Source organism: Oryza glaberrima, chromosome 5 (assembly GCF_000147395.1).
Source record: "Oryza glaberrima chromosome 5, OglaRS2, whole genome shotgun sequence".
Lineage (NCBI taxonomy): Eukaryota > Viridiplantae > Streptophyta > Magnoliopsida > Poales > Poaceae > Oryza > Oryza glaberrima.
The window spans coordinates 655,211-673,349 of record NC_068330.1 but is presented as its reverse complement, the minus strand read 5'-3'; the positions used below and the strand labels follow the sequence as shown (position 1 = coordinate 673,349).

The window sequence follows — 18,139 nt, the reverse complement described above, 5'->3', positions numbered from 1 at the left end:
TGTTTTTAGGAGATGACACTTTATACATGTACTGTAGCAATTAGGTTGCAACATTTTCTCTGAAGACTTACCAATTTTGAAGAATCAAAGAGTGTCAACAGGAAGACCACATCATTCTATAGTGGGCCCATCTATCAGTGAGACAAGAGGGGACCTGTGAAGAGGAGCAACTGCTGAGTGTGGGCCCACATGGCAGGGCAGGGCAGGGCACACCCTACCTATAAAGGCAGAAGGCAGTTCCCACCCCCACCCTTCTTCTTTCTCCTCTGTCACCACCATTCCCACTTCTTACCCCTTCTTCTTCTTCTTCCTAACCATCAAGGAATCAAACCCATTCTCCTAACTTACCCTTAATTCTCCAACCTGCCATTACCAATCAAGCAAAAGCTCACTAACCACCCTCTCTTCTCACTCTCTTCCGCCATTGTTGCTCAGGAAGACGAAGAGCTCTGCCACACGCAGGCTGCAGCCTCTGATCAGTAAGTTTCACATGCATACTCTTCTTGCGCCATTAACAGCTGTTTGCTGTTCCTCTCCTAGTCATTTCTAGCTTCCATATCCACATGCTGTAGTACACTGTAGAGGCAGCTAAGATGTACATGTATCCATAAGCTTTCTAGCCTCATAGGATCATCCTGCAAACTGAAAAGAAAAATGCCTCGTTTTTTTCCTTTTCTTTATCTTTTGTGGTTTCCTTTCTCTTCAGAAAGTCACAATCTTGATTTCTCCCACGCGGAGTTTAGAGTTGGGCAGGCATCTTCTATCTATCTATCTATCAATGGGTACAGTCGTACAGGGGAAAGAGATATACACATGCCTGCGTGCCTACTTGCCTTTTGACCATCTCAGTTTATGATCAGTTTCTTAATCCATGCAGATTTCAAGCTCCCATTCCTGATTGGCAGATGTGCACTACTGCCACAGTCCATTTCACATATATTTTTGTTGTTCTCCCTTTGCTTCTCTTCTCCTCTCTTCTTGATCAGGTAGCCTAACTTATTAGTCTTCAAGTTCCAGCTGAGCAAGCTGCTAGTTTAGTCGATCTTACCACTACTTCCCCTGCATTCAATAGATTGATTACTGATGATATAACAACCAAACACTTTATAACATGAGTACTATACTTTACAACTAAAGAACGATCATTGGGGAGATCTACACTTTTATTTATATATGCATGTCTCTGCACTTTTTTTTTATTCAGACACATGAGAGCTTCTCTTTATATGTCTCGTGTCCATGTTTGGCAGGGAGAGAGCAAGCTAAGGTGGTGAAGCATGAGGAAAGGCAATGCAAGATTCCCAAAGGTTGGAGCTTTGATCTCAATTGCATCAACATCATTTCTTGAAATTCCTCTCCTGTGCTTTGTTTAATTTACAGGGGTGTGTTTTTTTTTTTCATATTTTGCGCAGTCATCGTCATGGCCGAGGACGAAAACGGTGGTGAAGAAATGGCTCAACCTGAAGAATGAGGAGTTTCATTCAGACTGCATCAGTAAGCTTTCATCTCAAAACAAGATGGATAAATAATTAACCATCCTTTTATGTTTTCTCCACCAAAAAATGGAATTCAGTGCTAATTTGATGTGTTTAATCAGACGAGAGCTTTGGCCAAGGGAGGCAAGAGAGGAGGAAGAGCTGCTCGGACAAAGATGGCAGCCTTCTGACGGGAAGAGATTTGTCAGGTACAATGCAACTTCCCTCTTCTGACGGGAAGAGATTTACAAAGCAGTACACAACTGCTGCTGCAATGCTAGTACTACAGCAACAACTTCAGAACTGCTCCTCTCTTTATTAATCTTCATGTTTCAAAAGGTATCAAAAAGTGAGAACATAGTTACTGTTTCTCCACGTCTACTTCACGAGATGGAACTCAACTCTGAGCTTTTGCAGAGCATCTGCATACTAGCAGTAATACTACTACTAGCTTGCACAACCTGAAGATGAACTGAAACTAAAATGAAAAGAAAAAAAAATCAGATGTTTGTAATTGAGGTCAATTTGGTTTGTTTCTTTTTTCTTGGTTTCTTTAATCCTTTTTTCATATTCATGTACAGGTGGTTGGCTGGTGGAGAGCTCTGAAAATCTAAGACCTCCTGCCCGGTATGGCTCACACCCGCCAAGTTCTTCGTGTCAACCTCCCAAGGAGCTTAGGTGAGTCGACATGAATACACATACCATGACTGCATGTATTCATTTCAGAATTCAGATTGCGTGTAGCGATGTAGAGTGTGCATTTCTTACATCACCACACTGCACACATCATCCAGAGGCATGGAGCTAGCCAGTGAGATGAACAAGAAACAAAAAATAACAGGCTGTGGGATGCATGAACACGTTCTGAATTTCTCTTCCTGTCATGTCAACGGGAGAGCAAGATTCAGCACGCACTTTGTTCAGAGGCTGTGTCGAGTTCAGTTCAAACGAATTGGTCGGTTAGATAGCTAGCTGGAGTAGCTAGATCGAATTAGTGGATAACATTTGGGAATATTTTGGGGCTGGCAACTCGTGGCTCTCTTGGTTGTTTAATCCATGGACAGTAGTACACACTACACACAGTATAGTTAGCTGCAGTAAGACAGTTTTGTAGTCCAACTGAACCTAGCTGATGGGTCTAGATAATGTGTTAATGATGGTGTTAGATGCGTGTATTGTACTACTTGTACATCGTGCGTATGAAAGTATAATTATTTATGTATGTACGTATAAATATACAGGATGTTCGTGGGGACGTGGAACGTGGGAGGAAGAGCACCGGATCAAGGGCTGGACATCTCAAGCTGGCTCCTGGACCAGCAACCTGCATCCTCCCCTGCTCACATCTATGTTCTTGGGTATGCACTCATCTAGTTGCTGTAGTATTATCATCAGTGATTTGCATTTGCATCTTTATATCTTATCTTCAATCCTACTAATTCACTGCATGTAATTAAGTTTGTTTAATTACCTCGGATTCTAGGATGGAACACACTGCTTTCAGAAACTGGTAGGACAAACTGGTAGGATGGAGTAGTATTGACTTGTGAAGATGGGCAGCAAAAATAGTGGGCTGCCCATATTCAGAAGTGAACCTCAAAAAATTCTACTGATGATTCAGATCATGAAACAGTGTGCTAGCAGGTTAATTAAACTGCTATGGATTTCAGTGTAAACCCATACTCCGTACTGACCAGAATTATGGCATTCTGTTACTTCTTTTAACATAGGAACAGTCACCTGAAGCTGTAGGTTAGCATAGCTGCAGAGCTATGGCCATGGGTTTCAGTGTTTTGGATTTCAGGACCTAATCATGATTATTCCATCACCTGGAGTATTCACCAGGAGATGTAATTATACTAACGGTGCTACTAGTAATTAATTTGCTTCCTTCCATTCCTGACATATGCCTTGATCAACATAAACAAGACGGCATTGTTCCATGAAACAGTGACACAATGATGCATTTCCATTTGACCAACAGCTATGACTCCAGAGGGATTTTACTAATTAATCATTTAATCTGTCTGTGTATTGGTAAGCCTAAAGTTTGATTATCCTAAGTAAGTGTTCTTTACTATCATGCCACAGGTTCCAGGAAATAGTGCCGTTGAATGCGGGAAATGTCCTTGGGGCTGAGGATAAGGGGCCCACATACAAGTGGCTCGATCTCATTCGCCGAGCTCTAAACCCTTCCTCCTCTGAAATAAGCCATAGTTTTCCTAGCAATTACCCATATGCCACCGAAGCAAGTCCTGAGCGACCCAAAAACGATAGGGTCAGCTTCTCGGACTTACTGGCGATGGAGGACAGACTCAGCATGATATCAGAGCTAGACGACGACAGCGAGCCGTCGACCTCGAACCCAGAATCGAGCAGCGAGGAGGAAACGACGGATGTCGCGACGCGATACCCGAGGTCGGCGGGGCAAGGGTACCGGCTAGCTGCCAGCAAGCAGATGGTGGGGATCTTCCTCTGCGTGTGGGTCCTGGCTGACCTGATGCCATGTATCACAAGTCTCAGGGTGTCTTGTGTTGGCAGGGGCATCATGGGTTACATGGGCAATAAGGTAATTAAACTGTGAACTTATTACTTGCCGATCAATTTCATCAATTCATAAGATGATGATCAAATTGTGGCGTAATTAATTTGTTTTTAATTTGGAATTGGTTTGTGATGATGAAGGGGTCGATATCGATAAGCCTGACGGTGCAAGGGAGCACGACGATGTGCTTCGTGTGCACGCACCTGGCGTCCGGCGAGAAGGACGGCGACGAGGTGCGTAGGAACAGCGACGTCGTCGAGATCCTCAAGAGGACGCGCTTCACGCGGCGGCGCCGGCTGTCCGCGCCGGCGGCGGCGGTGCCGTCGCCGGAGACCATCTTGGAGCATGAGTAAGACACTGAAAAATTCCATCTGTCGCCCCTGACCCTGATCGACTTGATCTTGTATGGATGTATGTCTGAATGATTTTTGAACTGCATGATTATATTTGCAGCAAGATCATATGGCTCGGTGATCTGAATTACCGGCTGACGGGCAGCGGCAGCGGCGACACGCAGGAGCTGCTCGACAAGAACGACTGGCAAGCATTGCTGCAGAAGGATCAGGTGCGAATCAATGACAGTAAATCTGAAGCTCAGAACTGAAGCAGTACAAATTCAGAGATGAATAATCGTGCATGCATGTAAGCTAAAAATTTGATGGCTGCGTGAATCTGCTGCAGTTGCGAGTGGAGCAGAGAGCCGGGCGGGTGTTCGGGGGATGGGAGGAAGGGCAGATCAGCTTCCCGCCGACGTACAAATACCTCGCCGACTCCGACACCTACGCCGCCGCCGCCGCCGCCTTCACCTCCTCCGCCAGCAAGAAGCGCACCCCGGCATGGTATGTAAATGTAATTAAATTTCTCCTACCATTACTGTAACAAACAAAATTACTCTTGTTATGTTCAGACAAATTAACTAACATTAATAACCCCTGCAATAGGGATCAGATAGGATTTAGCTAGAGATCACATGCATGGTTCACGATCGATCCAAAAAAAAGAATGCATGAGAATAATGATGCAGTAGCTAGGGCGGGCTGAATGCAATGAATCATTAAGTCAGTCATTCATGTGACTACGTGAGGTAGCTGCTACGCAGGCACATGCATACTGATTCCTGCATATATTCCTCCTTAATAGCTAGATCGTGCACAGTTTTGACTTAATCCATCCGCAATACTCTCCATCACCATTGCATGTTGATATGCATGATATATGATGATATGCATGTTTCCGTCACCATTGCAACAATTAAGAATGAGATTCTACAAATCGTGACCAATCAATCGAGTTACTGTCGAGTACTACAGAATTGGGAATATTCAGAGCAAGAGAAGGTTTTATATATATATATATATATATATATATATATATATATATATATATATATATATATATATATATATATATATATATATATATATATATATATATATATATATATATATGCCCTCCATCCAACTGAATTTGATTAGCACGTATACTAGCTATACACACAGAATGTTAGCACTAGCTTAATTATATTCCAGTATACAATTGATCAGACCTGGGGTAGAGTAGAGTAGACTCCATGGTGTGCAGTCCTTGTCACGCTCTACTAATTAATCTGCCTCTTAATATTGCTATACTCCTAATTAGTATTAAAATGTATGGTACAAAATATAATATTTTTTAGTACTACGAGTCTAGAAGTAACACGAAGAATTTGGCTTAACTGACCCTGAAAATGCAGGTGTGACCGCATCCTGTGGCGCGGTTCGGGGATGGAGCAGGTGCGGTACGCGCGCGGGGAGTCGCGGTTCTCCGACCACCGCCCCGTCAACTCCCTCTTCTCCGTGCAGCTCGCCGCCGGCGGTAACAACGCCAAGCCCGACCACCTCCACCTCCTGCTCCTCCGCCCACGGGCCGCCGGACCTGAAGCAGCAGCTGGCATCGGCCTCCGCTCATCCAGATTCTGACACACACACGTAGATGAGCATGTAGTATGCCTACTCACTAGCCTGCCAGGATCGATGAAGGGCTGCCGGATCGAGAGCAAACAGATTGCCGTTGGATGAGCAGACAAGCTTGTGGCGAATCGATGGAGGAGAGAGGGTAGACTAGCGCAGTGTTGACACACGAACAGGGGACATTCTTCTTGGGAACCCAATACCCAACGGAATGGAGTTTTGTCTACTGCCCATACTGCTGCCAGACTACGGGCTGGCATCTGCAGCTTTGATTAGTAATTGTACCTGTACAGATTAATCCTAGTAGGAGTACTATTAAACGGGATTTAAAGTGAATTGGGATAAAAAAATAAACTTTTCAGATTTCGAAATATAACTATAAAAAAAACTTTTCAGATTTAGAAATATTACTATCAAAAGTGGATTAAGAGAGTATACTAGTATTTCAGTTTTTGATGGGCTGCCAGTTACTACGAACAAGAATGTATGATGGGCTGCCAGTGTAGTGTCGTGATCCCACATGAGTGGATGTCCGAGGTGGGGGTTGCCGGCGAGAAGCCACAACCCACGCCGGCCGCCGGTGATCAGCCTCCACCCTACACGGCGCCGCCGTCTCCTTTGATTTTGTTGATGCGTCCAACTCACCACGATTTATCTATGGACCCAATTAATGTTAGCGAACTGGGCCGATATCTTAACTAAAGGGCAGTTGGATTGGGCCAACGCAAAAATGGAAGCCCGGCACGATGTATCTACTAGGCCTTTGCTTACATCAAGTTCGTGCGCGTGTGTAATCTGGCTGGCCCATTACATGCGTGCAGCACCAACGCCAATTCCACCCCAATAACAAAGATAGACGCGTCCGGTGTCGCCTCTTTCTCTTTCTTTTTTTTTTTTAAAAAAAAGAGAGAGAATAGCCAACATGATCTCTAAAGTATTTTTTTCCGATGGTATATATCTAATTCATCCTTATTTTTGTTTTTCTTTCTTTTTCTTTTTTCTATCATACACGTTAGGGTAAATTAGACAATCCATTATAGATTTTGCATGGATGATGACATATCATGTTCATATAGTGATTTCGGTGGAACCAAGGAATATTCTAAGCCATATATGATAAAGTTTAAGGGTTTCTTTGAATAATATGAAAAGTTAGGAACTGAACTGATACCAAACCAAAATTTTAAGGACTGCATTGGCTATTATCCCAAAAGACAAGAGTAAATTCCGTTGGGTCACAGGTATTATGGTCTAAATTACATAAAATCGTATGAGTTTTGATATTTGGCAAATAACCTCGGATATTACGTTACAAAATTTTCATAAAACTACATCGGTTATCCATTTTGACTTGTTATTATACTAAAATAAAAATGTTTAAACTTAGATAGCTACAGCTTGTATATGATGGGTCAAAGGAATTGTAGATTTCATACTTAATTTTAGAACTCATATAGTAATGGTGGATCGAAGGATAATTGGTCAAATGTGTGGATCAAAGGATAATTTTAGACCATCTGTCCAGAAAATTTTTCGGCCCTCTTCTTTTTTAGCAATGTTCTCCAGAGCTGCACTGCACAGCATTCATTGATAATACATCATCTTCTTAAATTAAGTATTTCTATTTTTTTCTGGAAAAATTAAAAGTGCATGTGTTCAGGATTTAAATGTGAACAGGTACGTAACAGGCGCATTTGAGAAGAGAGGGAGTATTATACTATGTGATGAACAGATGGAAGAGGACTGGAAAAGTATGCCGATCGAGGAGATGCCAAAGCATATTATTTGCTGCGTCATCCTGCAAAATCAGCTCGCTTCCTGTGACCTGTAGTAACTACCCATCCTCTCTGTTTCATTAGTCTATAAAGTTAACTAAATTTATAGGAAAATATGTAGCAATTCTTACAACACATAATTAGTTATATTAAAAATATATTTTGATAATATGTTTGGTTAGTATCGAGAATATTATTGACTTAGGGAAATAAGTTAAAAGAAATTATAATATAACTATAATATAAAATGGAGAGAGGGGAAAGAGATGGGAGCTAACAGGAGGCACATGCATGCATGTATGTTTTAGAGTCAGACAAGAAGATTCATGGTCAACTGAAACTAACCGATGATGCAAGCTTAGAATATATTAGTAGTACTAAGTATTACTACATCCGTCCTAAAATGTAGCTATTTCTAGCACAGTACTTTGTTCTAAAATGAAGCTATTTTTCTACCTACCTTTTCCTCTCAACCAATCATAACCATTCTTTTTCACCTACTTTATCTTTTCAACCAATCACACATCTTCTTCAATCATTCTCACCTACTTTCTTAATACCCGTGCCAACTTTAAAAATGCTTATATTTGGGGACGGTAGAAGTATCTGACTTCAGTAACGGAACTAGTAGTACTTAGCACGTATAGTACTAGTCTAATGGAGTAAGTAAACCAGGACGATGAAAAAGAGTCAAAAGAAAACAGCTTGCCCTGTGCTGTAATCTAACAAGGTAGTGGAGTAGTACAGAGTTGAAGCATCTAGCTAGCCAGATCTATTTAAATTAATTCCACCGCAAAGTCGACTTAGTCCTTTACTTAATTAATTGTATCGTTGAGATTAGAAATATAACACACATACAGAGTGGTAGATTGTAGTACGAGTCAGTGTAATTAAGAAGAAATTAAAAGGATGGAGCGAGAGTAGCAGGCCGGCACGCACTAAATTATAAAATTAAGTTCGTTAATTAAATTATATCTCTGTTGTAAAAAAAACAGAGAATAAGAAGAAAGAGAAAACTAGTGAGCAGCATCGATCGATGAACGCGCGTGTAGACCACGCATGCATGCAGAAGAGAAGCTATCGCATATATATCGATTCGATTGGCATATGCTGTCCAAGAGTATTATGCTGTCCAAGAGTATTGGATACTACTATTCCAGTAACATATACTTTCTCCGTCACTAAATATTTTACGCCTTTAATTTTTTTAAACATATTTAATCGTTTGTCTTATTAAAAAAATTAAACAATTATTAATTATTTTCCTATCGTTTGATTCATCGTTAAATATACTACTACTACTCAAGTTTTTGAATAATATTTATAAAAGTTTTTTAATAAGATGAACGGTCAAACTTTTTTATTTAGGGAAAGAGGGTGTAGGGTAGAGCTAATTTGGAGTTAATTGCAAACGTGAACAAGCACTAGTGCCTTGCTCACTGCGTCCCCAGATCGTGCAAATGCAGGTTTTCTTGTAGTAGTAGTAGTAACTTGGCGCATGGATGGATGCAGATCGATTCATCGGTGAGACGGCGTGACAGTTGCTTTTCATCTGCAGCTAGCTGGATCGAGTAGCGCGTGCGTTGGTAAGCAGTAGCAAATCGGCAATCGTGACGTCTGACTGATCGATCGATGGACTTGTTAACCATGCAAAAATAGTGGTATATGTGCGTTGCGTGTATTTGGAAGCCAATTGGTGGCAATTGCTAACTAGCTAGCGCACGAGGAACTCGCGCGCGCGCCAACGATCGGAGCGCACCAACAAATGACTAATTGTTATTACTACTAGAAAAGATAATCATATATTGTTTGTTGAACTACTTATTAATTTGTATTTATGTATAATAAACAGATATTGCAAAAATAAAAGAGAGAGAAATCTATAAGTAAACAACAAATGAGTGGTCACATTGAAATAATACGTACCATCATCATTTGTCAACAAGTGATTTATCTAGGCGAGCACCGACGCCCGCCAGCCTGAACAGCTAGTAGTGTGTGTTGTGTGTAAACAAAAAACAAACAAAACGAGGACGCTGCAACCAAACTGAGGAGCGGGACCGGCCACCGGACCGACAACACCCTCACCCCGAAAAATATGGAGGCACCCTCAGCTAAGGTTGTCAGGATTGGGATACAGAGATATAGGATCGTTTTGCTCAAAGTAATATCGTATCATAGGATCATATCGTATTATCGGGATACTATGAGATTTTCTTTTTTAAGTTTAATTAATATTTATATTAATTATATATAGCCATTCTATATAAAAAATATAGTAATGATATATATCATGCAAATAGAGACATTTATCAAGAGAAACCACATTGGTTTTGATATATTTAATTGATTTTCATATAAATTTGAGCATATTTAGTTACATTATTTTCAAACCATGTTATTTTAAATAATATTTTATAGTATCGTAGGGATCGTAGAATCGGGATACCACATAAGATTTCGTCGGATCGTGTAGTAATAAATAGTAGGATCGAGATACTATGAAAATTAGGATGCTAGATGGGATCGGTATCGTTTCGATTTGATAGAATCGTAAGATATTAGGATACGAATCGGAATACTGACAACCTTGCCCTCACCAAACCAAAGCAAAGCAAAGCAGCAACACCATTCGCATCGCATCTCATGCTCATGCTCATCGCACATTCGCATCTCTCATGCTGCCGATGGAGACGTGCAAATGGGAGGGCTTGGCTTCCACGCGCAGAAACACCGAGGCAAGGCTGCCTTGCACCCGATTCCATTCTTGTGCTTCTGCGGGGAGGACGACCCCACCGACACCCTCCTCGCCGTCCGATCGCCCCACCGACGCCTCCATCATCCACCACTCTCTCTCTCTCTCTCTCTCTCTGGTCCCACCCACTCGCTCGCTCTCTGTGGGCCCCATCGTCGAAAAGTTCGCGCCACGTGGACGCCACGCAGATCGCGCCGATGCCCCCCTCGACTCCACCCAAATCTCGTCCCACTCCTAGCCGGTAGGCACTAGCAAGGGCATGGTTGCAAATATCACAAAGTTGCTTCACATTTTTACTAACAAGTCAGGAAAAGGCGCGGCTTTAAATGGGAAAAAGGGGAGCAAGCAACGAGGACCAAAGAAGCGGGAAGTACAATACTCTTCTCTCTCTCTCTCTCTCTGTCGGTCTTCATCTTCCTCCTGCTTCTGCTCCTGCTCTTCTTTAAAAGCTTCCAATCCCCCCTTCTCCTTGTGTGTCGTGGCAAAGCCTCTTCTCTTCTCTTGCCTTCTAGGGTTCCCTCTTCCTCGCACCGCGCCGCCTCGCCTCTTCGTCCCCAGATTCAGATCTACTCCTACTCCTACTACCAAGGTGCGTAACTACGTAGTGCTATCTATGTATGCATTTTAATTAAATTACTAGATCCCCCATTCTCTTCTCCTGTTTCTTCGATCGACGCCCACGCCGCCGTGTTGCTCGATCTAGTTTGCCTGCGATTCTGTAGCCAAATTTGGTATCTGCACTACGTTTTCATATGGATTCATACTATTCCATTCCATGCGTGTGTTAATTGCTCTGTTTTGAATGAATGCTAAGGTAATTGGTGAAATCTTTCGCACTTGTGCCGCAGACATGTTCCGCCAATCAAGGCCTCCTCATTTTTCATCCCTACCATGTCATATTCTGCCCCATGTTCACACTAATTGCTCATTTTATACCGATGGGGGAGAAATCGCTGTTAGGTGTAAACTGTCAGACTAATGTAGTTACCTGTTATACTGTAATTATATTTTACATTTCAATTGGTAACTCAAGAAGAAGTCAGCTTGGAATAGGACAAACAAATGGTCCACTACTTTTTGCTCTCTAAAAGTCATTCAAACTAGGAGTACAGCCTAACTCGATGATGTCAAATCATACAACTCTGAAAGAGTCTGCTCTGGAAGAACCTTCTAATCTCACATTTAAACAACCACCTACTGTGTGCTCTTTTTCTACGATATTGCCATGCTGCATCAGGTTCATCATAACTTATGTTCCATTTCTTTTTTCTTCAAGGCTTTTTATAGTTTCTGTCTGATTTTCTACGATTGCTCTGGTCGAACCTATTCGTTTGGTAATGATGTGATTACGTCTGTCTAAATAGCTGGGATATTTATATCCATGGAATACAAAATATTGACAATGATTTCTAGTGCTGCCAATTCTTATTGATTTTTGGTGGGCCAATTGGGTCCTATGATCTCTTTTGTGCAGTTAATCATTTTTTACCTTCAAAATTTGACATTTTTTCAGCTTGTTCCTGGATTTCCGATTTCATTAACTGGACTTATATTGAAACGGAATTAATTACGAACCTTTGTACTCCATCACAGGTTGTTGCCATGGCTCCCGCTGTTGAAGCCGTGGAGAAGAAGACAGGCTCAGCCCCTGTCAAGGCCCCTGCTCTGAATGAAAGGATACTGTCATCTATTTCCCGGAGATCTATTGCAGCACATCCATGGCATGATCTTGAGATTGGTACTTGACATTTCATCTTGACAAACCATCAATTTTCTATATTTCTCTCATAACTTACTTATAGGTACCTGACTTCTTCCTGCAGGACCTGGTGCACCAACTATATTCAACTGCGTAAGGCCACCATAACAGATTCACATTTGTTTTTTCTCCCAGATTTAGTTTGATACATGTTCTTATTGGAAACTTATGTCAATAGCATAGCCCTTTTGAAGCGCCTCTCATTTTGAAATTTTAGAGTTAATGTGCTGGCTGGTATTTCACATTACACCAAGAATTTCTCGACCAAAAGAAAAAAGAAAAGAGAGGAAAAACTCTAACAAAGTGTGTCTCTTTTCTGTCACTTGTCAGGTCATTGAGATTCCTAGGGGCAGCAAGGTTAAATATGAACTTGACAAGAAAACTGGACTGATAGTGGTAAAACAAGGCGATTCAATTGATTCATCATTTTTTTTAGTGAAACCATATTTTTCCAGTGACTCTAAAATGTTTTGTACATCATTTGGTTGTATGCACATGTAAAGGTGGACCGTGTGCTCTATTCATCAGTTGTGTACCCTCACAACTATGGATTCATTCCTCGCACGCTGTGTGAAGACAGTGATCCGTTGGATGTGCTGGTTATAATGCAGGTATGTCTTTGTATTTTAGTTGGTACTAGAATCCTATTGCTTGTACTCTTAAGAAAAACAGTGCACAAGTTTCTTTTCCCTTCAGCCATTATGTAAATTCTGGTTTACTTTTCTTAATATAGCCATGTGAAATCATGGGCTTTGGCTTACCTCTTGTCCAATAATAGTATCATTCTATTAGGTTAAATTCACATCTCGCTCCATTTGTTTGGGGAACCATATTAAATTCTAATTTTTGTTCAAACAGGAGCCCGTTATACCAGGATGCTTCCTACGAGCAAAGGCCATTGGTCTCATGCCTATGATTGACCAGGTTTGGCTTCATTCCAACATTTACAAAGTCCAGCAAAATGCTATTCTGATCCCCATGTTTCTATTCTGACCCCATGTTTGTTTGAACAGGGAGAGGCAGATGACAAGATTATTGCCGTTTGTGCTGATGATCCTGAGTACAAGCATTACAATGATATCAAGGAGCTCCCACCTCACCGCTTGGCTGAAATCAGGCGCTTTTTTGAGGACTGTATCCTTTTTTATCAACTTAATATCAAGTTCTGCATTCTAAATAAATTCTAGGCAATAACTCATGTACTAACCTTGAACTCCACCAATATGTTGTTCCCATATGTGCATTTTCTGAAAGCCATTTGGCACTATTTTATATCTCAACTGTCTTGTATCATATGCACACATGGTCAACCACACACCAACTTAAATACTCTTGGGAGTCCCAGGATCATGCTAATTTCAAAACACTTGTCACCTCTTAGACCGAATGGTTTCTTTAACCGAGACATTCAGACAAGAAGAATGAGAACAAGGAGGTTGCTGTCAATGACTTCCTGCCTGCAAGTGCTGCTTATGAGGCCATAAAGCACTCCATGTGAGTACTTAACTTGCATAAGTACTACAACATACTGTACATGTTTGTGTAAAATCACATCAAGCTGACTCTTAACCATGTTGATGTGTTGCCATTCAGGGATCTCTATGCTACTTACATCGTGGAGGGCTTGAGGAGGTAGACTTGTGCCGCTTCCTGGACCGAGAGGATGGATGTTGACGAAAATTGTGGAGATACTATCACCTTATGAACAAATACTATTATTTTGTTGGTGTGTGATATACACCGGTATTATTCACATTTCAAGTAGTAACAGCACAAGTAGAAACTACTAGTAGCACAACAAAGAGTGATATTCCTTTTATGGCCCTCGGTGCCACTACGATATGGAGTATTGGTGAATGGTGATACTTTATGCTGGTTCTATTGATATGGTTCGAGCAAAGATTTGCATATTTTTTCATTTATTATCAAGTACTACATCCGTTTTCCGTTTCAGGTTATAAAATTTTCTAGCATTGCCCACATCCATATATATGTCTAGATTTATTAACATATATATGGATGTGGGCAATGTTAGAAAATCTTATAACCTAAAACAGAGGAAATAATTTGTTATTTATAGTTATTACAAATGTGCCTGGTCATATGTGAACCGAAGGAAGAAACAGCAAAACTTGGACCCATTTGATTGCATGCATGTATGGAACAGTTTATGATTTGTTCACTTCATTGCCAAAATAAACCTTACCATTTGTTGGTAAAGCTAAAGTGGCAATGCCAAATTTTGATACTTACCCAAGTGTTGATGAAGTTTTGTGAGTGGAAGACTCTACAATTATCAAATTCTGTTTAAGTTTGGAATAGTAAAAACTTGTTTAGTTTGTTACTCTACAAAAAAAAAAAGACTAAAATTAGGTAAAGTTCATTTTGGAATGAACAAGTCCTCAATTCCCAAAATGATGGGAAATCTCATAGTATCCCAGAAGGGCACATCAAAGTAACTGCGGTAGCAATATCATCAAGAGTTAATGCTTTTAGATCAGATTCACAATCAGCCTATTAAACTTACTGAACACAAACAAATTTCAATTGAGAAACCACATATTGAAGCACATGGGATCCAGAAGACAAAGCGAGACACTTCATCTTCTCATTAGAACTACCCTAGTGTCTTGCAAGCTAAAATCGAAAACATCCAGTTAAATGCCTAGTGATACGAACTAATCTCGAATCGAACAAACTAAGCACTACATATACAGTGACCAATGAATGGAAGGACATGAAGCTAGGAGCGCGCCTGCTTCTTGGGGGACTTGGCGGCTTTGTCCTTGGACGCCTTGGCCGGCTTGTCGGCCTTCTCCGCGGTCTTCTTCGGGAGCAGCACCGGGTTGATGTTCGGCAGCACGCCGCCGTGCGCGATGGTGACCCCGGCGAGCAGCTTCCCGAGCTCCTCGTCGTTGCGGATCGCCAGCAGCACGTGCCTCGGGATGATCCGGTTCTTCTTGTTGTCCCGCGCCGCGTTCCCGGCGAGCTCCAGCACCTGCATCAACAACACGATCCCGGTCAACCATGCTGGGTTTGGAAGGATTTGGGAGAGGAAGGGATAAACAGTGGCTTGCCTCTGCGGCGAGGTACTCGAGGACGGCGGCGAGGTAGACGGGGGCGCCGGTGCCGACGCGCTGGGCGTAGCGGCCCTTCTTGAGGTAGCGGCCGATGCGGCCGACGGGGAACTGGAGCCCGGCCTTGACGGAGCGCGACACCGGCTTCTTCTTCGGCCCGCCCAGCTTCCGCCCCACCGCCTTCTTCGCCGCCTTGCCGCCGACGACGACGTCCATCTCCGGGAAACGTGAGGGTGAAATGGAGCGGAATTCGGGGGGGGATTTGAAGGGATTTCCGGCGCCGATTTGGATTTAGGATTTTGAATCTGGCGCTTGGTGGTTTTTTATATAGGCGCGGGGGTTTGGCGATCCGCGTGATGTGGGGTGCGCGCCGTCGGATCGAGATGGGAGGGAACGGTGGGGATTCGTTTTGGGGGGGCGATCCGTGGGAGCACGCGACGGACCAATCAGGTGCGCCTGTTTCGTGTTGGTGTCTCAAAATGGACCCTCGGTGTTGGTTGGGCCATGCGACTGAATTAGGAATAAGTTCACCGGACGACCCTCAATTTAACAGCGAGATTTTTTGAGGTCCTTCAACCACAAAATCAGAAATGTTCACCCCTAAACTCATTCAAACCGTTCAAAGAAGGTCCCATGACAGTATTTGCGCCCGGTTTTGCTGACGTGGCATCCTAGTCAGCAAAAAATAAAAAAAAATGTAGGGCCTACATGTAAGTGAGAGAAAATGGTGTAGGCCCCACATCTCTCCTTTCTTTTCTTTTTCTCTTCTCTTCTCTCCTCCTCTCAAGCAGGCAAGGCGACCAGCGGCGGAGCATGGGCGGCGGCGGCGGGAGAGGGGAGAGAGACGGCCGGCACGATGGCGAGCTCAGCGGCGGAGAGTAGCGGTGGTTGGGGAGAGGAGCGGCAGGAAAGGGGGCGCCGGCAATAGCAGCTGGTGTCGGCGGCGGCGGCGGCCGGCGGCGAGAAGAGTGTGCAGCCGCTGCGGGGGGCAGTCGAACGACCACCGCGGCGACCTTGCCCGGGGTATCTACTGCGTTATAGGATCGAGATGTCGACTAGAGGGGGGTGAATAGACGATTTAAAACTAAATGACACCTAATCAAAACTAACCTAAGTTGCTAGGCTTAGCGAGGGTGAACTCTAACTAAGCAACTAAGTTATGTTTTGCAAACCTAGAGTGATAGTGGCTCAACTATATCTCTAGGAAAGTAAATCACACTTCTATGTCAATGTTTAGCAATCCTAGGGTGATATGATCTCAAGTATGTCTCTAGAAATGTAAATTGCACATATGTAAATGCGACAATCAAATGAGACAAGGAGACAAGAGATTTTTCACCGAGGTTCGAAAACTCGTCGGTTTCCTACTCCCCGTTGAGGCAAGCCCAACTCCACCGCTCAACCACGAAGCCACCGCACGCCCCCTTCGTCAAGGGGTGGGCAAGGCGGGAGCCGGCCCACGGAGAGGACTACCCAAGCCTCGATCACTAGGGTTGTTCTTCCTTCACTCCGAAGGTGGTGAACTCCAAACCACTCATAAACCGGCGCCGGGCCTCCTCCACAATCTTCTCGGAGAGGTCACCGGACAACTCCTCCACAAGCCGTCTAGGAGGCGGCAACCTCCAAGAGTAACAAGCAATGACCCGGCGTGGAGATGATCAATCAAGTGCCACACTAGCTCTACAAATGGAAGCAATGCACTTGACTCTTGGCTAATTAACCCTCTAACACACTAGATGGATGAACACAAAGCTCAAGTGGGTGTGAGAAAGGTGCAAGGGGTGTATGCAATTGAATTGGGTGCCAAGAGAGACCCCTTGCTACTGGAGGGGGAGTATTTATACTCCCACCAACAAAAACTAGCCGTTGGGGGCGAAATCCCCCAACTTTGTGCTCTGCCGGTCTGACCGGAGGTATGCGGCCGGTCAGACCGTGCTACTCTGCAATGGCTAGAAAACTAGCCGTTGTAGTGCTGTCAGAGGGCCCCATCGGCTTGGCCGGTCAGACCGGCATTGAGTGGGCGGTCAGACCGGCCTCGGCTCGGTCAGACCGCCATCGGCTCGGTCTGACCGAATACGGCTCCACCAGCTCTGTATCGGCCACCCCGAGCAGGACCATCCCGGCCTCTAGGGGGCCGGTCTGACCGCGCATGTGCCGCCGGTCAGACCGGCCTTATGCGCCGGTCAGACCGCCGTCTTGCGGCCGGTCAGACCGGCCAGGGCACGCCGGTCAGACCGCCACTATGTGGCCGGTCTGACCGCCCCTGGTCAGGCCGAAACCAGTGAAATCCCAAGTGATTGTGTGTGTGATGAAAAGCGAGCACAAGTCTAAATGCACAATGACCTAATGTGGCAATTAAAATCATCTCTTTGCTAGGTCATTACCCCTCTTAATAGTACGGCGAAACTAAAAAATAAACTAGCAAATTTGATCGCCCTACACCTCGATCAATTCTAAATTAAAGCACTAGTTTTACCGTCTTTTTTCTCTTTGCTTTGCGCCGTCAATTTTAATCCATCGATAGTCATCCATGTGCACACATGACGTGGACCTAACTTAAAATATTATCTCAATAGCAACGGTTAGTCCACAATTAGCGTTTGTCATTAATTACCAAAATTAACAACGGGGGACTAGATGCTTCAATCTCCCTCTTTTTGGTAATTGATGACAAACACCACAAATATATATATAATCAAACATAGATCACATGGACATATATTGCAATGGAAATCAAAAGCTCCCCCTAAACATGTGCATATCAATCATTGACAACAAATATGGAGCCAATACACATTTCAATT

The 18,139-nt window shown here is 43.3% G+C and overlaps 3 protein-coding genes across 4 annotated transcripts; 2 read left to right on the top strand and 1 right to left on the bottom strand.

Annotated features, from left to right (window-relative positions):
• Positions 1-274: 274 nt before the first annotated feature.
• On the top strand, positions 275-6,434 carry LOC127773335 (type I inositol polyphosphate 5-phosphatase 8-like). Of its 2 annotated transcripts, XM_052299396.1 has the most exons (12): positions 275-479; positions 878-986; positions 1,251-1,307; positions 1,413-1,494; positions 1,598-1,684; positions 2,057-2,153; positions 2,717-2,833; positions 3,567-4,044; positions 4,161-4,369; positions 4,474-4,585; positions 4,702-4,859; positions 5,753-6,434. In XM_052299396.1, exons 3-12 carry the CDS (start codon positions 1,278-1,280, stop codon positions 5,976-5,978), a joined length of 1,596 nt encoding a protein of 531 aa, XP_052155356.1. In that variant the 5' UTR covers positions 275-479; positions 878-986; positions 1,251-1,277; the 3' UTR covers positions 5,979-6,434. The 2 variants fall into 2 exon arrangements, with proteins under 2 accessions (XP_052155356.1, XP_052155355.1); XM_052299395.1 differs by lacking the exon at positions 878-986.
• Positions 6,435-10,869: 4,435 nt separating this feature from the next.
• On the top strand, positions 10,870-14,143 carry LOC127773336 (soluble inorganic pyrophosphatase 4-like). Its single transcript, XM_052299397.1, has 9 exons — positions 10,870-11,088; positions 12,093-12,237; positions 12,323-12,351; positions 12,589-12,654; positions 12,762-12,869; positions 13,117-13,182; positions 13,272-13,392; positions 13,671-13,752; positions 13,852-14,143. The coding sequence occupies exons 2-9, from the start codon at positions 12,102-12,104 to the stop codon at positions 13,892-13,894; spliced, it is 651 nt and encodes a 216-aa protein (XP_052155357.1). The 5' UTR covers positions 10,870-11,088; positions 12,093-12,101; the 3' UTR covers positions 13,895-14,143.
• A 632-nt stretch (positions 14,144-14,775) lies between these two features.
• Positions 14,776-15,616, bottom strand: LOC127773337 (probable histone H2A.6). Its single transcript, XM_052299398.1, has 2 exons — positions 15,336-15,616; positions 14,776-15,256 (listed from the first exon to the last, which is right to left on the bottom strand). Exons 1-2 carry the CDS (start codon positions 15,549-15,551, stop codon positions 15,002-15,004), a joined length of 471 nt encoding a protein of 156 aa, XP_052155358.1. The 5' UTR covers positions 15,552-15,616; the 3' UTR covers positions 14,776-15,001.
• Between the last annotated feature and the right edge of the window lie 2,523 nt (positions 15,617-18,139).

Bases quoted from the DNA above. Each gene is read 5' to 3' on its own strand.
- LOC127773335 (XM_052299395.1), top strand. From the start codon at position 1,278: ATGAGGAAAGGCAATGCAAGATTCCCAAAG. The intron at 4,370-4,473 runs GTAAGACACTGA...TTATATTTGCAG, and splicing joins GAGACCATCTTGGAGCATGA to CAAGATCATATGGCTCGGTG. The intron at 4,860-5,752 runs GTATGTAAATGT...CTGAAAATGCAG, and splicing joins AAGAAGCGCACCCCGGCATG to GTGTGACCGCATCCTGTGGC.
- LOC127773336 (XM_052299397.1), top strand. From the start codon at position 12,102: ATGGCTCCCGCTGTTGAAGCCGTGGAGAAGAAGACAGGCTCAGCCCCT. The intron at 12,352-12,588 runs GTAAGGCCACCA...GTCACTTGTCAG, and splicing joins CACCAACTATATTCAACTGC to GTCATTGAGATTCCTAGGGG. The intron at 13,753-13,851 runs GTGAGTACTTAA...GTTGCCATTCAG, and splicing joins GAGGCCATAAAGCACTCCAT to GGATCTCTATGCTACTTACA.
- LOC127773337 (XM_052299398.1), bottom strand. From the start codon at position 15,551: ATGGACGTCGTCGTCGGCGGCAAGGCGGCGAAGAAGGCGGTGGGGCGG. The intron at 15,257-15,335 runs GCAAGCCACTGT...TTGTTGATGCAG, and splicing joins TCGAGTACCTCGCCGCAGAG to GTGCTGGAGCTCGCCGGGAA.